At 56.6% G+C, this 18,401-nt stretch overlaps 1 protein-coding gene across 17 annotated transcripts; it reads right to left on the bottom strand.

Moving 5' to 3' along the window:
• Nucleotides 1-215: 215 nt before the first annotated feature.
• Nucleotides 216-18,245, bottom strand: RNF44 (ring finger protein 44). Of its 17 annotated transcripts, none has more exons than XM_045530638.1 (14): nucleotides 17,809-17,859; nucleotides 13,931-16,650; nucleotides 12,758-12,841; nucleotides 6,930-7,080; nucleotides 6,555-6,774; nucleotides 5,988-6,155; nucleotides 5,329-5,502; nucleotides 5,078-5,239; nucleotides 4,864-4,988; nucleotides 3,302-3,389; nucleotides 3,095-3,216; nucleotides 2,856-2,955; nucleotides 2,534-2,648; nucleotides 216-2,308 (listed from the first exon to the last, which is right to left on the bottom strand). In XM_045530638.1, exons 4-13 carry the CDS (start codon nucleotides 7,034-7,036, stop codon nucleotides 2,586-2,588), a joined length of 1,329 nt encoding a protein of 442 aa, XP_045386594.1. In that variant the 5' UTR covers nucleotides 7,037-7,080; nucleotides 12,758-12,841; nucleotides 13,931-16,650; nucleotides 17,809-17,859; the 3' UTR covers nucleotides 216-2,308; nucleotides 2,534-2,585. The 17 variants fall into 17 exon arrangements, with proteins under 17 accessions (XP_045386594.1, XP_045386590.1, XP_045386591.1 ...); XM_045530634.1 differs by lacking the exon at nucleotides 17,809-17,859 and adding an exon at nucleotides 7,842-7,979 and having other exon boundaries at nucleotides 13,931-17,181; XM_045530635.1 differs by lacking the exon at nucleotides 17,809-17,859 and adding an exon at nucleotides 7,842-7,976 and having other exon boundaries at nucleotides 13,931-17,181.
• Between the last annotated feature and the right edge of the window lie 156 nt (nucleotides 18,246-18,401).

Here is an 18,401-nt window from a genome sequence, read left to right as displayed (position 1 = left end):
ATAAAATCCTGTCACTCGCTAACAGAATCCTGCCTACCTAATTCAGGTGTACAGCAGATGGCCCAGAATAAGTCACCACTGAACTGGCGTGGCCCCGCGTGATCAGTGGGAAGGACAGCTCCTCGGTTCCGTAGCAGAGAACGATCTTCCCCACCCTCCCCACCCTCAGCTTCCCACCAAAGAACACAGGCAGCCAAAGGCAGCTTGGGCGATACTTGGTATACATCATACATTTATTAGTGAATATCCCTCTGAAATCAGCAACAATATTAAAAAAAATAATGATTGCACTACTTGGTCAAGCAGAACTAGCAACTTTCATTTTAAAAAAAGTACAAATCTGTTAAAAATTTCAATCAGTATACACATATATATAATACAACATACTAGTTATGTTAAATGCTACAAACCAATGTGAATCCAATGGAATGGAAAAAAAAACACACATTTAAGCTTTAAGAACCATTTTTTTCTCTATATATTAGCATTTTCTCAAATACATACATGGGAAAAATGAGGTAACTGTAAAATGTGCAAGGAACAGGGCCCCCCAAATTACATGTATTTATATATATATATGTAATTATATATATATATATATATATAAAACCTTTCTAACACAGAATACAGGCGCTGGGCCCAGCCAGGGCTGGGGGAAGGTGCCCACTGTCATGCCTAGGCCAGAAGTTGGTAAATAAAAGAGTAAACAATGACAAGCCCCCACCACAGTAAATCATTGGTAACATGGCATCTATAGCAAGGTCGGCAAATCACAAACATCCTAAGTAATTGTTTTATAAACCTTTTTTTAATGATGATGTTTTTTTCTTTTAATGTTGTGTTTTCCCCCCAATAGCTGCATGTTGGAATCCCTGCTGCAGCCAACACACAGCCTGTGAGCCCGTTTCTGCCTGCCCAAGGAACCGTAAGGGTTTTGAAAACCTTTTGTTGGGGTTGGGAAGGGAGGGGGGTTAGAGAGAGTGGTTCTCTGTGTAAAACACATGGGTTTTCAACACTGCTATAAATATAGAAACGTCACCTGGAGTTATATACAGTAAGACTTTGGGTTCTCCGTGGGGGTGGGACCAGGCTGATGGGCCCCACGGGAGGCGAGGGTGGGAGGCGGGAGCGGGAGGCGGGAGCCAGGGCTGCTGCGGGGAGAACGAGGGTGGTTGGAGCATCCCTGAGGCAGCAGGCGCCAGGGGCTGCCTGCTAGGATGTGCCGCCCCACACGCGGTTCGTTCACGGCAGCAACCCCAGCTAGGGGTAGGAAAGGAAAAGAATGGGACCAGGGAAGGAGGGTGGGGAGCTCAGCCAGACCGTACAGGGGCCTCGTCCAGACCTCAGAGGGCAGGGATCAGGCTGGGAGGGACCCCTGGAGATGGGAGTCCACACCCTCCCTGGTCCTCATACTCCTGGGACTTCCTTGGAGGAGACTCACCCAGGCAGGTGGGAGACAGGCCCTGGCTGGAGAGGGAGAAATGCCCTGAAAACGTACGGTCCCGGTAGGCTCTAGGGAGGTGTGCAGTACAGTGCATGGCAGTTATCAGCTGAGTACAGACCCCTCAACCCTGCCCACAACCGCCAGCCGCTGGCCCGGCCCAGCCCCAGCCACACACGTGCATGCAGACCAGGCGGCTGGACTGGACTCTCTGCCCCCTGGGCACTCAGTCCTGGTTGGTCCCTAACCCTAACCCCATTAAACCAAAAGAAAAAAAAATTGTCTTAAGTATCCACATCCCCAAATCCTACACACGATTTTAGGCCAAATGAATAAACAAAAACTGCTGCTCCTCACATTCATGCAAAACGACAGAGAGGGGAGAAAATCAAGCATGGGTCTGTCCCCTCACTGGTGGTGGGGCAGCCACCAGGAACACAAGAGGCTCAACTTTCCCCAGGCTCCCTAAGGATACATGTGCCTCAGCTCGGGGCTGGTCTCCCACATGCTCAAAAGGCCCGGTGGGGGCGCCATCCAGCCTGGGGGTGGGGCTGGAATGTTGTGCCTGGGGTGAGGGTCCTCCAGGAAGCCAGACCCACCCCTCACAGCAGCCTAGGCAGAGATGGCTGCCTGAGTCTGCCTGGTCAAGGCCGGAGGACTCAGCCCTGGGGCTCAGGGAATGGCCTCATGACACTGTCCACGCACCTGGCAGTGCCACTTGAGCAGAGGGCATGCCATGTCAGTGCAAGAGACCAGATGACCCAGGATGGCGACTCCTCTGCCCGTCCTAGGGCCAGGGATCTCCACCAGCCACACAGGGGCAATGGAGCCCTGGCTCGCAGTGCCAGGAGAAAAAAGGCGAGGGACCTGAAGGCAAACAAGAGGGAGACCAAATTCGGGACACTCAGGCAGCTCCATGATGGGCAGGCAGGCAGGCAGATCGGGCAAGGAGTCTTTGGAGCTTGGCAAATGCAGGGGCTTATTGCAGGGGCTTCTCATGGGGCTGACCCTGGCACCAGCTCTGGAGATGCAGGTGGGAACGATGGGGCAGGCCTGGATCACTCCCTCCCCGTCGTCCCCGGGCCCCCCTACCCCCCGAGTTTCCAGAGCTTTGGGCAGGGTTCTCCTGGGCAGCTATGGGACCTCACTCTGCCTCTCTGGGCACCTCGGAGGCGTCGGCCCGGCAAATGGGACAGGTCCGGTTAGCCTAGGGGGAGCAGCACACATCAGGCTTCACTCTCACCTGTCCTCCATCCCACTCTCATCTGTTCAGCTGCCTGGTGGGACTTGCCCTCTGGAGCCAGAACTTCTGGATGGCGATAAGGATGAGGAGGGAAACCCTGCAGGCCTGTGCACCCCCACCCGCCCATGGGAGAACATGGGGAACACCTGGGAGCCACCACAGGCTAGTTACCTTCAACCACTTGTCGACACACTTGGTGTGGAACTCATGGCTGCAGGGGAGGACTCGGAGCAGCTGCCGCGCCTCAAAGTCACTGAAGCAGACCACACACCTGGGGGGGTACAGAGCATCACCTCCACGTGGGTGGCCAGGGAAGAAGGTGTACTGCAGTGTGATCTCCCCGAAGGTGGGGGTGTCCCACTGCAGCCCCGCCGTGTCCAGAGGGGCCGGGGAGGGGGCGTAGCACTCACAGTGTCTGCTCTGACTGATGGCTGTCTGGGTTGAAGCGGTACGACGGGAGCTGCTCTATGTCTGCTTTGGTGAGGCCGCGGGGCTTGGCGTCGCCCAGCCGCTCGGCCAGGTTCAGGAGGGCCTAGAGATGGGCAGGAGGGGGCGGCGGTCAGCAGCGCAGGGCTGCAGGTCTTCCAAGCCCACCCCTCAGCACGGAACCCGCGGACCTCATAGTTCTCCATCTCCACGTCATCCACATCCAGATCCAGGCTGATGGTGGGCCCCATTGCTGTTGGTGACATTGGCAGCATCGAGCTAGAGAGACAGGTGTCGGGGCCCAGGGTCAAGGTCAGGAGGGGTGGGGCACAGAGCTGCCTCCCTGACTCCTCCATGCAAACAAAGCCCAGAGCTCTCTACAAAGCTCACGCTGGGGACCCTGGTGGTTCTTTTTTTTTTAAAACAGTAGAAAAAACATAAAAATTTATTACATGCATATGGGCAGGAGTCACACAAAACATAAACTCCAGACACTGTAGAGGAGCAGGGAGTCCAACTGCCGTGTGTGTGTGTGTGTGTGTGTGTGTGTGTGTGTATGTGTACTTGGCGGGGATGCCAGATGGTTTTGGAGTCCCTGTGTGTGTGTGTGTGTGTGTGTGTGTGTGTGGACTTGGCGGGGATGCCAGATGGTTTTGGAGTCCCTGTGTGTGTGTGTGTGTGTGTGTGTGTGTGTGTGGACTTGGCGGGGATGCCAGATGGTTTTGGAGTCCCTGTGTGTGTGGACTTGGCGGGGATGCCAGATGGTTTTGGAGTCCGTGTGTGTGTGTGTGTGTGTGTGTGTGTGTGTGTGTGTGTGTGTGGACTTGGCGGGGATGCCAGATGGTTTTGGAGTCCCTGTGTGTGTGTGTGTGTGTGTGTGTGTGTGTGTGGACTTGGCGGGGATGCCAGATGGTTTTGGAGTCCCTGTGTGTGTGTGTGTGTGTGTGTGTGGACTTGGCGGGGATGCCAGATGGTTTTGGAGTCCCTGTGTGTGTGTGTGTGTGTGTGTGTGTGTGTGTGGACTTGGCAGGGATGCCAGATGGTTTTGGAGTCCCTGTGTGTGTGTGTGTGTGTGTGTGTGTGTGTGTGTGGACTTGGCGGGGATGCCAGATGGTTTTGGAGTCCGTGTGTGTGTGTGTGTGTGTGTGTGTGTGTGTGTGTGTGTGTGTGGACTTGGCGGGGATGCCAGATGGTTTTGGAGTCCCTGTGTGTGTGTGTGTGTGTGTGTGTGTGGACTTGGCGGGGATGCCAGATGGTTTTGGAGTCCCTGTGTGTGTGTGTGTGTGTGTGTGTGTGTGTGTGTGTGGACTTGGCGGGGATGCCAGATGGTTTTGGAGTCCCTGTGTGTGTGTGTGTGTGTGTGTGTGTGTGTGTGGACTTGGCAGGGATGCCAGATGGTTTTGGAGTCCCTGTGTGTGTGTGTGTGTGTGTGTGTGTGTGTGTGTGGACTTGGCGGGGATGCCAGATGGTTTTGGAGTCCGTGTGTGTGTGTGTGTGTGTGTGTGTGTGGACTTGGCGGGGATGCCAGATGGTTTTGGAGTCCCTGTGTGTGTGTGTGTGTGTGTGTGTGTGGACTTGGCGGGGATGCCAGATGGTTTTGGAGTCCCTGTGTGTGTGTGTGTGTGTGGACTTGGCAGGGATGCCAGATGGTTTTGGAGTCCCTGGGGCTGGGGCTGTGTTTGGGTCTAACCACTGGAGACAGGAAAACAGGGCATTGCGGCTCTGGCTCTGGGGCAGATGTGCTGGTACTTACAGGAAGTAGGGCAGGAAGCTGGGGTAATAAGGTGGTGGTGGTGGCGGTGGGGGCGGTGGGGGCAGCGGCTGTTGCAGGCGGTATCTCTGGGTGCTCAGTCTCCGCGGCATCATGTGAGAATACGGCTGCGAGAGGGGGCCAGGTGCAGGTCAGCCCGGCCGGCCTGCCTCCCAATTGCCCTAGAGCCTGGGTGGGCGTTGGAGGCGGTACTCACCACACCAAAGGACAGCTCCTGATGCAGTGGATCGTGGGGCAGGTAGTGCAGGGGCACCGACGGGGACAGGGTGGGGCCAGGGGCAGAGGTGGAGTAGGTAAAGCCACCCAGGGGGTGCTGGTCCGGCCGCAGGTCCACGTCATTGTCGAGCCGCTGTAGGGGCTGGAAGAGGCAGGGAAAGATCAGTCAATGAGACAGGGAAGCCCCCACCATGCTAGCCCCTCTAGCATCAGACCCACCCCCAGACTCACCATTCGTGGGTGCTGGGTCTGCAGCGATACAAACTGCCCAAGAGGTGCCATGTGGGTGGGCTGTGGGGGTGGGGCTGGCGGTGGGGGGTGCAGGATGTAGTGGTCACTGGAGATGAGGTGGGGGTAGGCCTGGTAGGGCACAGGGAGCTGCTGCATGGTGCACGCCTGGATCAGCTGCCAAGAGATAAGGTGGGCAGGGGGTTGGGGAGAGCTAGAGAATATTCTGGGCTCTGGGCCAGGCCTAAGCTTGTGATGAGGGCCAGGGGCCATTCCATCCAGCAAAAGGTTCCATTGCACACACATACCCACCAGCTCCAGGGCCTGCACAAGAAATCCTCTGGAAGTCCCATCCCTGCCCTAGGCTGTACAGGCAGTCACTAGACTCTTAAGGCCCCTAGCCTAAACTCCATGCCTGTGGCACCCGACAAGGCAGACATTGGGGTGCAAAAAGGTCCGCAAATCCTGAAACACTCTATCACTGTATGTGAACACACATATGCTTTTCTGGGGAGGCCCATGGCCTGGAGGCCGGGCATCCTCAGCTCAGCCCAGTCCAGGCGTGGCCTGTGCCTGCCCAGCTACCCTGCTGGGACGGAGAGCTGGGGGCCTGTGCCTGGGGCTTGCCCGGGGCAGAGTAAGAGGTGGAAACACTCGCTCACCGGGGGCGGGAGGCAGCAGAGGGGGTAGTGCTGTCCACTGAACATCACGGAGCATGCTGGGAGCTGCTGGGCACTGCAGCCAGGGATGTGTTGGCCTGTAGGCAAGGGGAAGCCTTGGGTCGTCACTGTGGTGACTGTGTAGGACAGAGGGACAGGTCCCTGGTGCACCTGTGGGTGGAGAGAGAGCCAGGGAAGTGTAGGGAGGAAGCCTGGCCGTGCAAGCTCTCTCAGGAGAAAGCCCTGCCAGGGCCAGCTCCCTTCCCTGCTCCAGCAGGGTCCTACCTAGGTACAGACCAGACTGCCCCTGCTCCTGGCCCACCAGGGCAGACAGAGGCCTCTGGGAATCTGAGAGGGGCTTAGCTCTGCCAGTCATCCAGTGTGGCCCCAGGGAAGGCCCTCCCCCTTCTCTGGGCCTCAGTTTACCTACCTGTAAAACAGGGCTACTAATGCCTCCCTAGAGCATGAAACAAGTTAAACAAGGTGAAATTAGGCCTCTGCTGCCCCTGCGTCGCAGACTGGCTTTCCAGAGGGTTGGGGGCAGCAGGGATGGGGAGGTGTTCTGCCTACCTGCTCGTGAAGATCAACCATGAACGGGCTCTGCTGGGTGGCTGGGTGCAGCATTCGGGGGCTCCCGCCGGCAGGAGCCGAGGCTCGGTGCTCCTCTACAGGGAGGTGTGGTGGTCGGGGCAGCGGCTGCTGGGAGGGTAAGCGCTCATGCTGGGCAGGCAGGCTGGCCAGGGGGCCCTCACGGCCGGGGCTGCACCACAGAGAGGAGGCCCCGATAGGCCTGAGGGGGGCCGCTCATTCACAGAGCAAGGAGAAAAGCCAGGGTCACTACCCCCACTGAGGAGGGAAGCTAGCTCAGGGCCCTGTGCCCACCTCCCAGCCCCTGCCCCAGCCAAGCTGGCAGCCTAGCACCAGGACCGGGAGGCTCCTTCCTACCTTCCCCACAGCTGGCCAGGAGTGCTGCCAGGTGCTGCAGAAAATCGCCGATGACCCACGGGGGCGCAGGGTGGCCACCTAGTCACTGCCAGAGCCCATGGTTGCATCAGGTGGGTCGAGCGGTAGAGGGGCTGGGCCGGGGCTCACAACCCTAGGAGGCAAGTAGACAAAGAAACTGAGGCACAGAGAAGTCTAGCTGCTTGTTCCATTAGGGGCTGGGCGACAGAATCAAACCCCTACAGTGTGATTCCAGGGGCCAGTGACATTCACCACGCCCTGTGCTACATGTGCACTCCGGGTCAGGCCCTCCTCTGGGCACTGGGGTCCAGTGCTGACAGACCAGGGACAGGCTCAGCCTGCCAGGAGCCTAGACCTCACCTTCCTGCTCTGTGAAGTGGGATGAAGCCCCCTCAGGGAGTCCAGAGGGCTGGCCAGCACGCTTCCAGACCAGCCGGCTCCAGTAAAGCTCTCGCTGGGTGGGGCCTCCTGGGCACCCTGTCTTGCCATGGGGCTGCGGGCGAGGGCCTTCCTCCGCCTTATGCCAGGGCCACAGCTTGGCCTCTAGGCAGCTGGGGCTTCCTGGGGAGACTCCAGCTTCCTGCCTTTCATCTGGTAGGCTTAGGATGGATTCCAAACAGGCCTGAGACCCAGTTTTCCTCCCACTATTGCCAGGTAAGAGGTTCTAACCTGGTTCCTGCCCTCAGGGCTTCCAGTCCAAGGCAAGATAGTATTCTTTCTTTAACCTGTTCCCACAGTGCCTACTCTAGTGTGCCTTCATCTACTCCTCAAGGAAGGTATCGTTAGCTCATTTTACAGAGACAGCTGAGGCTCAGCAAAAGGAAGAGACTTGCCCAAGGGCCCACTGTAAGTGTCAAAATTGGGACCTGGGCCGACCAGAGCTTCTCCACGTACCCTGCTGCCAACAGGGAGGACCAGCCCAAGCCTTCACAGGAGGTGATGAAGGCAGCGGTGGGTAGACTGCAGTCTGGCACACAGCCAGGCCTTGCTCTGAGGGCCCCACCCAACCTACAAAGCGGGAGGCCAGGCCTGCTGAGAAAAAAGGAGAAGCAAGAACCTAAGAGGGGAAGGAAGTTGAGTAGGAATGGGCCGGGGCAGAGTCACCTCCCTCAGATTAGAGCTGAGGGGCCAGGTGGTGGAAGATGGGGGCACCTGGCTGCGCCCCAGGCTTCCATTCATTCACGCCAGAGGTTGGGATGGGGACTGGCAGGGAAAGCTCTGGAACCTGTCAGGCCCTGCAAAGTTGAAGGGTACATCAAACACAACCAGCTCTTTGCTGCTCCTGCCACAGAGAGGACCCCTCCGCTGCGTCTCCATGCATCTTTGATACCCAGCTCTCAGTGTCACCTCCCTGCTGACACAGCCAGGAGCCAGTGTGCCCGGCAGCTCAACACCTTGTTCCTTCCTGCCAACAGCAGTAAGAACCATTTCGGCTGTGCTGGGCCATAAGCTTGGGTCCTTCTCAAAAGCAGCCTGCGGGAGGATCTTCCCCACTTTTCAGGACAGCGCCAGGCCAAGCCCACAGAGGTGTGAAGTGTAAGAGCTGGAATTCACACTTCTCCCAGGGAACTCCAGGGCCCAGTGACCACCTTGTGTCTAGCACAGGGCAGGCCTGACGTGATAATTGTGCCCTGAAGAGAGCCGCTCATACAGGTCAAAGGCCACACACAGGCTGGCAGCAATGATTAAGAAGATTACTAAAAAGACCTGACCTCTTGTCAGAGGGGGAAAAAAGTGGAAAATCTGGTCCTGATGGGCTTTATTTCTGCTTGGCCCCCTCACCTGGAGCAAGAGCTCTCTCTCCAGGTCACCCCAGGTCCGATGTCTGCCCACTGACCACAGGTGCCTGAGTCTGTGCTCCCTGGCAAGGGCCAAGCGCACATCTGGCACACAGCTTACCTGAATCCTGCTGACAATCCAAGCAAGCAAGTAGGGCCAAAGGAGACTCGGAGGGAATTCCCAAATAACTGAAACAACACACTCTTGGCCCACCCCAGACCTTCTGGGCCAGAAGCGTTGGAGGGTTGGGGAACAAGGGCACTTAGGTTTTTATCAAATTCCCCACAAGTTTCTATAGCACAGCTGGGTTTGGGAACCTCTGCCCAGCTAACCTCAGAGATCCTGGGAACCCACAGTTCTGCTGATGAGGAAGACTAACAGTGGTAACTATGATATTTCCCACGTGGAAGCTTCCTAGCAACCCTTGGAGGGGAACACAGAGGCACAGAGGTGAGGTCCAAGGCCAGTCAGCTGGATCTGAGTGCGCTGGGACATGACCCAGGCAGTGTGACTATAAAGCACCCATGATTAATCACCGAGCCGGTGGCCTCAACTGCTCCCCTTGTGCCAGGCTGTCTGTCTTGCTGATGGCTACGCAGTGCCAAGGCTCAAGGGATTCCCACAGAGGCCCAGGCCCATGGGGATCTGCTCCGTGGCCAGCTCCCTACAAGGGCATCCATTTCTCAAGGAAGGGAAGATGGTAAGGAGCTGAGAAACTAAACCAGCAGAAAGAAGGGCTTCCAGCCGTGGGTGACAGTGCCAACTCTCAGTCTCACAGGACACCCCTGACTTTTGGCCAGAGTCTTGGCTGAAGACCTTGCACACATGGTTTCCCCTCTCTGATCTTCAGCTTCCCCATCTTTAAAATGGGAACAGCCCAATAACTACCTCCCAGTGCAATGTCATGGACTGCTCCAAAGCAACAGCAGAAGCAATTTATAAAGTTTGAACTCGGCTTCGGTATGAATGATCATTATCAGAAAACATGATATACTGATCTCCATCCCCAATCCCCCAGCAGAAAGTGGATGCCGCCACTTCAAGCTCTGCTGGGGGCAGCAGGGAAATATGCTGCCACAGGGGAATACCCCAGTTGAGAAGGGAGTGACTCTTGGTTCTTTAAGTTCTACCGGGAACAGAGATAGCAAAGAGGGAGCACACCCACTTCGCAGCTGAGAAAACTGAGGCTCAGACTATGGAAGTAACTTGCTCTAGGCCACAAACTCAGAGAGGAACAGAATTGGACCCAGCTGGCCCCCTAGGCCCAGACTCCCCCAATCCCCAACTCATTGGCACTAGTAGTGTGAGGAAATCACCTAACCTCAAATCTATATTCTAAGCCATAAAGGAGGTTGGGAGAGCATTTGCTTTCAGACACCCGTGATTAGCTCTATTGTGGAAAGAAGCCAGAGTAGGCGCTAGCAACTTGCTCAAGGTCAAACAGCAAGGGCGGACAGGTGCTCACCCCCTAACTGCTCTGCCTTTCCCTGCCTCCTCTGTGCTGTGCTGTGGGTGAGGTGGGTGTAAAGGGGTCTTAAGAGTCCTGTCTGTAAGTCTAATCTTGCCTGGAGGCAGGCACCGTACTTTGCAGTCCCCCATCCCTAGGCAACTTCTTAAATCCAGTGCCCCAAGCAGCTGCCCTGATTCTGGTCTAGGGAGCCCCTCACATGTCGTTTGGGCTTGTGGTCTGTTTGCAGGAAGAAGCACTTCCTTTTGGAGATGAGCAAAGTCAGACCCTGGGAGCATGAGTAGATTCAGGCAGGAAAAGAAGTCCTCCTCTCCTGCCCCTCCCACCCCAAAAGAGGCCCAGCAAAAAGAGCTCTCCAACGCGTGGTGCCTGGAGGCCATTGAGGGCTAGACCACCATACGTGGAGCGACGAGTCCGTGGCCAGTCCAGACTCCCTGAGTGACCTTGGTCAAGGAAATCCTTTCACTTCTATATGAGCCTCTGTTGCCCCAACTGTAAAATGGGGGTAGAAATTTCTCCTTCCCAGAGCGCCCAAATAAAACCAGAAGAGACAAGAAGAAACCAAGAGGTCACATTAGTGGGGGAGGAAACCACTGTCCCTGAGGGGCAGGTCCCCACCCAAAGCGGGCCAGGAGCAGATTATGGGGCTACAGGATGCTTCCTCAGTAACCCCTCCCTAGGTATGGGTCGGGGGGGGGGCCTGAGGCGCGGACACCGTCGCCGAGAGGGGCCTCCCTAGTCCCTTGCCCATTCCTTTGTGCCGCGCTTGGAGGGATACTGGGGGCGGGAGGCCAGATTGCAGCGCCGCGGCCGGAGCGCTGTGACTTTAAGAGCCGAGGATCCCGGACCATGTGCTCGGCGTGAGACAAAAGCAACAACAAAGGAAGTGGCGGCCGCAGGGGGAGGGGGCGGCTCCTTCCTCTCCAACCGCAGCACTCAGCCTCCGGAGAAGGAAGACTCAGCCTGGCCTGGGGGGTTTTGGGGAGGGGTCCCCTGATCCCAGGGGTCTCACCACCCCTAGTCCAGGTGACCGCCCGTGATTAACCCCTGCGGAGCCAGCTGGATCACGGCCCCCATTCCCCGGGGAGGGGAACAGGAGTTTCAGGAGTGCAGGAATCGGGAGTTGGGGGCCCTGGCCCCGACTCACCTTTGGCCGCCCGGCCACACGTTGACTCCTTTGTTCCCGACCTAGGACCGCCAAACTGGGCAGGGGGGAGGGGGGCGCTGCCTGGACCCTTTAAGAGCCCCCGCCCTGCGGAACGATGTACTCCTCTTCCCACCCCCGGTCCGAGGGCAGCCCGGCTCCTTCCGGGGCCCTCTCTCTTTGTTCGCCCTACAGCGTCTGCCTCGCGAGGCCCACGCGCGTTCACTCTCTCTCTGCCCAGGCCCTCCGGCAGCGAGAGGCAGCGCAGGACGCAGCTGGGTTTGCGCGGCTGCTGGCGGCTGGCCCTTTAAGAACTGTCCGCGGCGGCTGCGGAATGTAACAAACCCCACATTTGATTCACAACATTCGAAGCGGCGGAGTCGCGCGCCAGGAGGGAGGGGGGCCCGCGGGGGCGCGCCCGGAGGCTCCAGGATACAGTAGCAGTCTCCGAGCCTGCGGCGGCCCCGCCCCACAGAAGCTCCGAGAGCCAATCACTCGCCTCTGCCACTCACGTGACCAGTGGGCCGCCATCTTGAGGCAGATTTTTTTTTTTTTTAAACCTCCTCTTACCGTCCACCTTCGCACTTAAAGTGACCGCACCAATAGTCAAGGCAAGGGGCGGGGTAACGTGGCCCGACCTAAAGATGAGGAGACCCCGGGGTGGGCACGACCGATCGGCTACAACTAGAATATGCTATGCAAACTTGCTAACTATTCGCGCCTCCGGGACTCAGTTTCCCTGCCAGAGAAATGGGTCTCGCTGGGAGGGCCGCAGCACGGACTTACTGTGTCATAGTCCCCTCCTCGGGGACCGGGCGCCGCCTGGCACACTGAAGTGCAATAGGGCTGACCTTCGACGGGGCGGGAGCGGCCTCGCAATTCGGTCCAAGTGGTTAGGATGGCCCCAACAGCCCTGGGCCGGCAACTTTCCCAGAGATGACGTCACCCCCCAGAGCTGCAGCACCGCGATGACATCATGGCCTGGCCGCTCCACATCTCCTTTGTTTATACTATACGGCGTCTTTAAAAAGCTGGGACGGCCTGGATTGCCCAACAGACCAATGGCGGGCGACCCATGCAAACAAGCTGACGCCTACCGGGCAGGAAGATTGGTCCGACGCGCCCTGGCGTCACAGAGACATTTAACCGCCCCGCCCCCTGCATGACACGGGAAAGGGGCGGGGAACAGATTGTAGTTTAATGCAAAATTACAGACGCTGGGGGCTCTTGGCGCTCAAGGCTGGGCCCGGGAGAGTTGGGTGCCCTCGCAGACAGCTCCCTTCCCAGGGGAAATTGGGGAGCTAAACCCAATGAAGCCTCTATATTTTAGTTTTCTACTTCTCCCAGCAGCTATGAGACACAGGAATTACCACAGCCAGTCTATTTTGCAGATGGGGAAAGTGAGGGCCTTCAACTCACCACAGATCACACAGCTAGGAAGTGTGGTGGAGCACGAATTTGAACCCAAGCCAAAGCCTTGTTCTCCTGTGCCTCGGTGCCTTCCTAGGCAGACATTATAGAGTCGAGTATTACCCAATGAACTATTATATAAGCAAAAAAAATCAGTAATACCCTGAATATCCAAGAGCTGGATATAGGCCTGATAAAGAATGGTGTGCGTACCCATATGACTAATAACTGGACTCCTGTGCAGCTACCACAAAGAGGCAGCTGGAGGTGACATGGGGCTACCTCCAAGACAGCCGTAACAAAAAAGTCACCAATGCATAATGTTAACATCTGTTAAACCTGTATGCTGGGCTACTAGGGCAGCGGTGAGGGGTTCATTTTCTATGCTTCTTCAACATATTTCATAATCGCAAATTTAAAAATAAAATTGAAACCAAGATGCTGAACAGGTGTAACAGTATGTATCAGGTTGTTTGTTTTAATTGGGCATATGCCACATTTGCATATATTTCTGGAAGGACATACAGGAAACTGATTAACAATTGTCCTCAGGGAGCACTGGAAAGGAGAATTGAGTCAGGAGGATAGACTATTGTATATGATACGTACATTTGCTTTTTTTTTTTTTTTTTTTTTGAGACAGAGTCTTGCTCTGTCACCTGGGCTACAATGCTGTGGCATCAGCCTAGCTCACAAGCAACCTCAAACTCCTGGGCTCAAGCAATTCTCCTGCCTCAGCCTCCCAAGTAGCTGGGACTACAGGCATGCACTACCACGACCAGCTAATTTTTTCTATTTTTAGTAGAGACGGGGTCTTGCTCTTGCTCAGGCTAGTCTTGAATTCCTGAGCACAAGGGATCCTCCTGCCTCGGCTTCCCAGAGTGCTGGGATTAGAGGCGTGAGCCACCGCGCCCAGCCCATTTGCTTTTTTAAAAGTCCTATGCAATATAACCTATTGAAAATTTTAAAGAAAACTATTATCAAAGAGTAGATTTTACGTCTTTTAAGCCATAAAAACTTTTGTTCCCTTAGAGTCAGAAATCCCCCTTCAGAAAAGGTATCCAGTGGAAACCACCCAGAAGGAAGTTTGGGGAACAGACATGCTTATGGCAATGTTCACACCCAAAACAACCAGTATCACTGTGGATGTGTGGCCAGTAATACAATGACTGAGAATAGTACCTAGTGGGCTGTCTGCAGATCTCCAAGCAACACAAGATCAGGTTCATGATGCAGTGCTACAGATGTTACCTGGAATGCCAAACTCTGTCCATCACAGTTAAAACTATATGTGCATGAGAATAATTGTGAATATACAAGGTGATGTCTTCTTCTTCAATCGGTTCATCATCAAGTCTTCCTTCACCTCCTATGGCTTTCAACATTTTATTTTCCCTGCCACGTAAAAACAATTAGAAAATCCCACATTCGAAGGTACCTACATTTGCCAAATCATCTTTGCCTCCTTTATGGGGATAGAGCCTACAGTGGCTCCCTGCCAAATGCATGTATGTCTGGCCTTGGGGACTGCACTTAACAAGCTCTCCCTGCCCAGATCTTTAGGGGTCACCTCTCCCTATCCCCTCTCCCACAATCATGGTGGTGCTCCCTCTCGTGTTCCCCACCTGCCACCTTCCTGCCTTTGCTCAGGTCGGACTGTCTGCCTGGGATGCCCTGTGTCTTCCTTTCTACCAACCCATTCCTGTTTTCTGCTGTTTGAGGCTCTCCTCCCATCTCACCGCTTACAGGAAGCTGTTTGTGATGTCTCCAGCTTGTACTGAATTTCTCCATCTCTGAATACAGGGCTATATGCACCCTGCCCTTCACCTCATGCCATTTAATGTGCACATAGCTGTCACGATCACTGCATGTCTCACTCAATAAACCCCTCCTTGCTGAGGGGATTCAACATTTTTAAGTGCACTGACGACCAGGCTTCACTGGAAGTTAGGGTAATCCGGCCTCACTTTATGGATGAGTATCTGAGGGGCAAAGAGGTAAAGTGACTTGTCCAAGGCCACATAGTGAGAATACCTTTATCACTCCCATCCTCAGAAAGCAACCCGCTAGTCACAATCTAGTTATGTGCTTTTAAGCCACCAAGCCTCTGACTGTGTCATTCTCTCTGCCTAATATGTCCTCAACATCCCCGACTCACCTCTGGCAAAAATCCTGCTCAAATTTTGGGGCTAACTCAAAACTGCCCACTTTGAGACTTCCCCCTTCCCTGACCTGTCAGCTGGCTCTGGCTTCCTCAGGGCGGTAGGATTATTGTCACACTGCATCATGATAGCAGGAGGCTATCTCCATGGCACTGTTACCCCTGCTCCCAGCTTCAGGGCCTGGCATACGCTGGATGGTAGATACCCAGGGAAGGGCCTCTGGGTTTGCCCCCGATCCTACAGGGCCAGGGAATCCCTGCCCTGTCTTGTCTCAGGCATGACCCTCTTATTCATTTCCTCGGGCCTGGGCCTGGCCCCAGGAAGCCCTCAGTAAATCCCCACAGTCCCCTAGGGTTTCCCCCAGGCCAGAGGCCAATAATAACCTCTCCCCCTCACCTGAAAGGCCTTTGTGGGCACATGTGAAAACACTCTGGAGCAAGTGGGAAGGGGGACACAATTTTCCCAGATTTTACAATTTTGCAAGAGAAGCCAGAAATCTGAATGTTTCTTTGAATCTCTCTTCAGGTTCACAGTAAGTCTTACGCTTTGGAACCCCCATGTAGGGATATGGCCTGCATACCTACTGTGTGTCTCATTCCCGTCCCCCCCAAAGGCACATACTGTTGACTTTCATCTTACAGAGAAGAAAGTTGTCCAGAGTCAGGAAGTGGCTCCCGTCACCACAGAACCTGGAAGTGTGGCCCTGCGGGCTCCAGAAACCACAAGTGGGGTGGCCCACCTCTGCTCTGTCATCTGTTGTGACGTTCTGTGCAGAAATGGGGGTCCTAGGGTCTCCTGCAAGTCTGGGCAAGTCCTACCCTGATCATCCTCTCACAATGACCTAAGAGCTAGATCCCAGTGTTGCCCCATTTTACAGATGAGGTGAGAGGTGATAAACTCCCCCAGTGTCACACAGCCATCGAGGGGCAAACCTGGGGTCACATTCTAATCTCACATTGCTTGGTGTGTGCAATGCAAATGCCAACACAGGAGCCCCGATAATCAAATCAATAATCAGAAGCACAGAAGTCCCCAGGGCAAAAGGACACCACAGAGGCTCAGGCACTAGTAGGTGGCTCCATATCACACAGAGTGGGTGACAGCCAGAGAGGGTTCTAAGCACCTGATGCTACATTCCAGCTTCCTCCCCCAGGCCTCCTCTGCAGATGGGAGGGACTTGGGCAGCGGAGGGGGAAGAGGAGGTTGTGGTCATCGTTTCCTGCTGCGGCCTTGCCCAGCCAGGGTTCCCTGCTACCCAACAGCCTGGACAACTTGCTGCTCCCTCTCTCAGGGTCAGAAAGTACCCCACTCCTTTCTTCCAAAGCCCCTCAAGCCCTCCTCCAAAGAGGCAGGGTCCTGTAACCTTCCCAGGATGGAGCTGTGGGAACATAGAGATGGAGGTACCACCCAGGGACACCCAGCCCAGCCTGGTAGACCCAGCTTGGGACTCAAACCTCCCAGATTCGACAGAGCATCAGACCTCAGCCCAGAGCCTCACACACCAGGGTGGAGACGGTCCCCTGCCAAGTCCTGTCCACTCAAGGCAGGCCTAAACACACCTGAGCCCCCAACCCCCAGCTTTGACTCCCCTACAAAGAAGTGGCTGTGTTTGTGCAGATGAGCACGAAGGCAGGCTGTCTGTAGAGGTGTCCTGGTCTGGGGCCCGTGTCTACAGCACTCCGCCTCCAGCTTTGAGGGCGTGGGTAAGTTATTCGGCTTCTCTTCTCCTCAGTCTCGCCTCTGTAAAATTAGGCCAACGACAATAACTAGTGACGAATGACATTTACTGAGCTCTTAGTACGTGCCCAGCACCGCTGTGCATCTCCTATAGGCTACTGAGGGGACAGGACTACACTGATGGTTAAATACAGAGCCTCCAAAGTCAGCCTGCTCTGCCTCTTAGCAGCTCTGTGACCTTGAGGAAGCCACTAACCTCTGTGAAGCTGTTTGTCCAGGTGTAACACGGGGCTGAGAGCACCCACCTACCTCGGTGAGTCAACGGTGGGGCTCACTGTGTGTGCCTCGGGCTGTACCTGCTCCACTGCCGGGGCCTGGGTCCGCACTTGCATGTGTGAGCTTTGTGGGTGTGGCCTGGAGAAGGTCCCCTTTCTGACCCCCCACCGCGCCCCCGCAGCTCTCACCCTGGAACCCCTAGGGTCTGCAAAGCGAGCAAGAACCACCAACATTGTCCGGGGCAGAAAACCGGGGGCTGCGGGAGCGCGGTGCCCGGCAGACCTAGGAAGATGAGCCCAACTGAATTCCCCATTTTTCTTCCATCTTAAGCATCCTCCCCTGCCCCCAAATTCCCGCGACCCCCACCCCCGCACCAGCTCGACTACAGCTTAGTGGCTCCCAGGCAACGGAAGCTGTGTGACCTTGGGCAAGACACAGATCCTCCCCGGACCCCTCGGCGTTCCGACCTCCAGAACGCAGTAACGACCGCGCCGGGGTGCAGGGGGGCTGTGCCCTGGACCCGCAGCCGCTCCAGGGCAGGCCCGGGGCCCTCTGGCTCCCCAGCGGCTGGGAAAGGGCGACGGTAAAATGTTTGGGACCGACATGACGAGGCTAAAGAACCGCAGCGCAGCACCGGCTCTCGGTCCCGGACGCCTGGGTCCCAGCTAAGCCGCGACCCGCGGAGGCTTCGAGCGCAACATGCGCGGGGCACGCCGGAACTTGTAGTTCCCCGGGCTCACGCACTGGGGCACTTGGACTAGCGACCGGCAGAAGAGAGGCGCGGCTCTGGTCCCCGGACAGGGACAGCGAGCTCCGGCCGTGCGGGCGCAGGCAGAGGCCTCGCGGAAGCCCCGACGCTCCTCCGCCGGCCCGCGGCCGCCCGCGCGCGGCGTCCTCGCCGGCCGGGTCTGGGGCGCTCGGCGCAGGGGCCGGGCCGGGCGTTACCTGGGGCCGCGGCGGGGCTCCACCCCCACCCGGCGGCCGGCGCGTCGCTCCAGCTGCAGCCCGGGGTCCCGGTCCGCTGCGGCCCGCGCGCCGCCTGCCGCGGCCCCTCCGGCCCTGCGGAGTGGAACCGTCCGCGGACCTCCCCACCTGGCGCGCGCGGGCCCGCGCCGCCGCGCAGCTTCGGTCCCCACCCGGCTCCGCGCGAATGGATCCGCCCGGACTGCACCAAGTTCCTGCGTGGGGGTGGCAGCAGGGACGGGGTGGGGCGTCTTTTGGCAACGCCCACCCGGCGTCGGGCCGCAAAGAGCGCGTCAGGGCAGCACGCCCGAGTCCCGGCGTCCCCGCCGCCCACTTACAGCGTCCGCGACCTTGGATGAGCGACTGGCTCAGTTTCCTCGTCTGTGAAATGGGAGAAATAATACGACTCCGCTTCCCGGAGAGTGTGTTCTCCTGCCCCAGCCTCGGATGGATGCACAATGAACTGGCTCTGGGATCGGTAGCTCTTCGGTCCCCGCTTTGGGCCATTCTCTGAGCCTCCGTTTTGTTGGCTGCGAAATGGAAGCGATGATACCTTCTTCAGGTGGAGGTCGGGC

This window comes from Lemur catta, chromosome 18 (genome assembly GCF_020740605.2).
Source record: "Lemur catta isolate mLemCat1 chromosome 18, mLemCat1.pri, whole genome shotgun sequence".
Lineage (NCBI taxonomy): Eukaryota > Metazoa > Chordata > Mammalia > Primates > Lemuridae > Lemur > Lemur catta.
The sequence above is the reverse complement of the archived record's forward strand: the minus strand, read 5'-3'. Positions and strand labels throughout refer to the sequence as shown.

Bases quoted from the DNA above. Each gene is read 5' to 3' on its own strand.
- RNF44 (XM_045530643.1), bottom strand. From the start codon at position 7,036: ATGCAACCATGGGCTCTGGCAGTGACTAGGTGGCCACCCTGCGCCCCC. The intron at 6,775-6,929 runs GTAGGAAGGAGC...GGCCCCCCTCAG, and splicing joins CCTGGCCAGCTGTGGGGAAG to GCCTATCGGGGCCTCCTCTC. The intron at 5,503-5,987 runs GTGAGCGAGTGT...ATCTCTTGGCAG, and splicing joins TCTGCTGCCTCCCGCCCCCG to CTGATCCAGGCGTGCACCAT.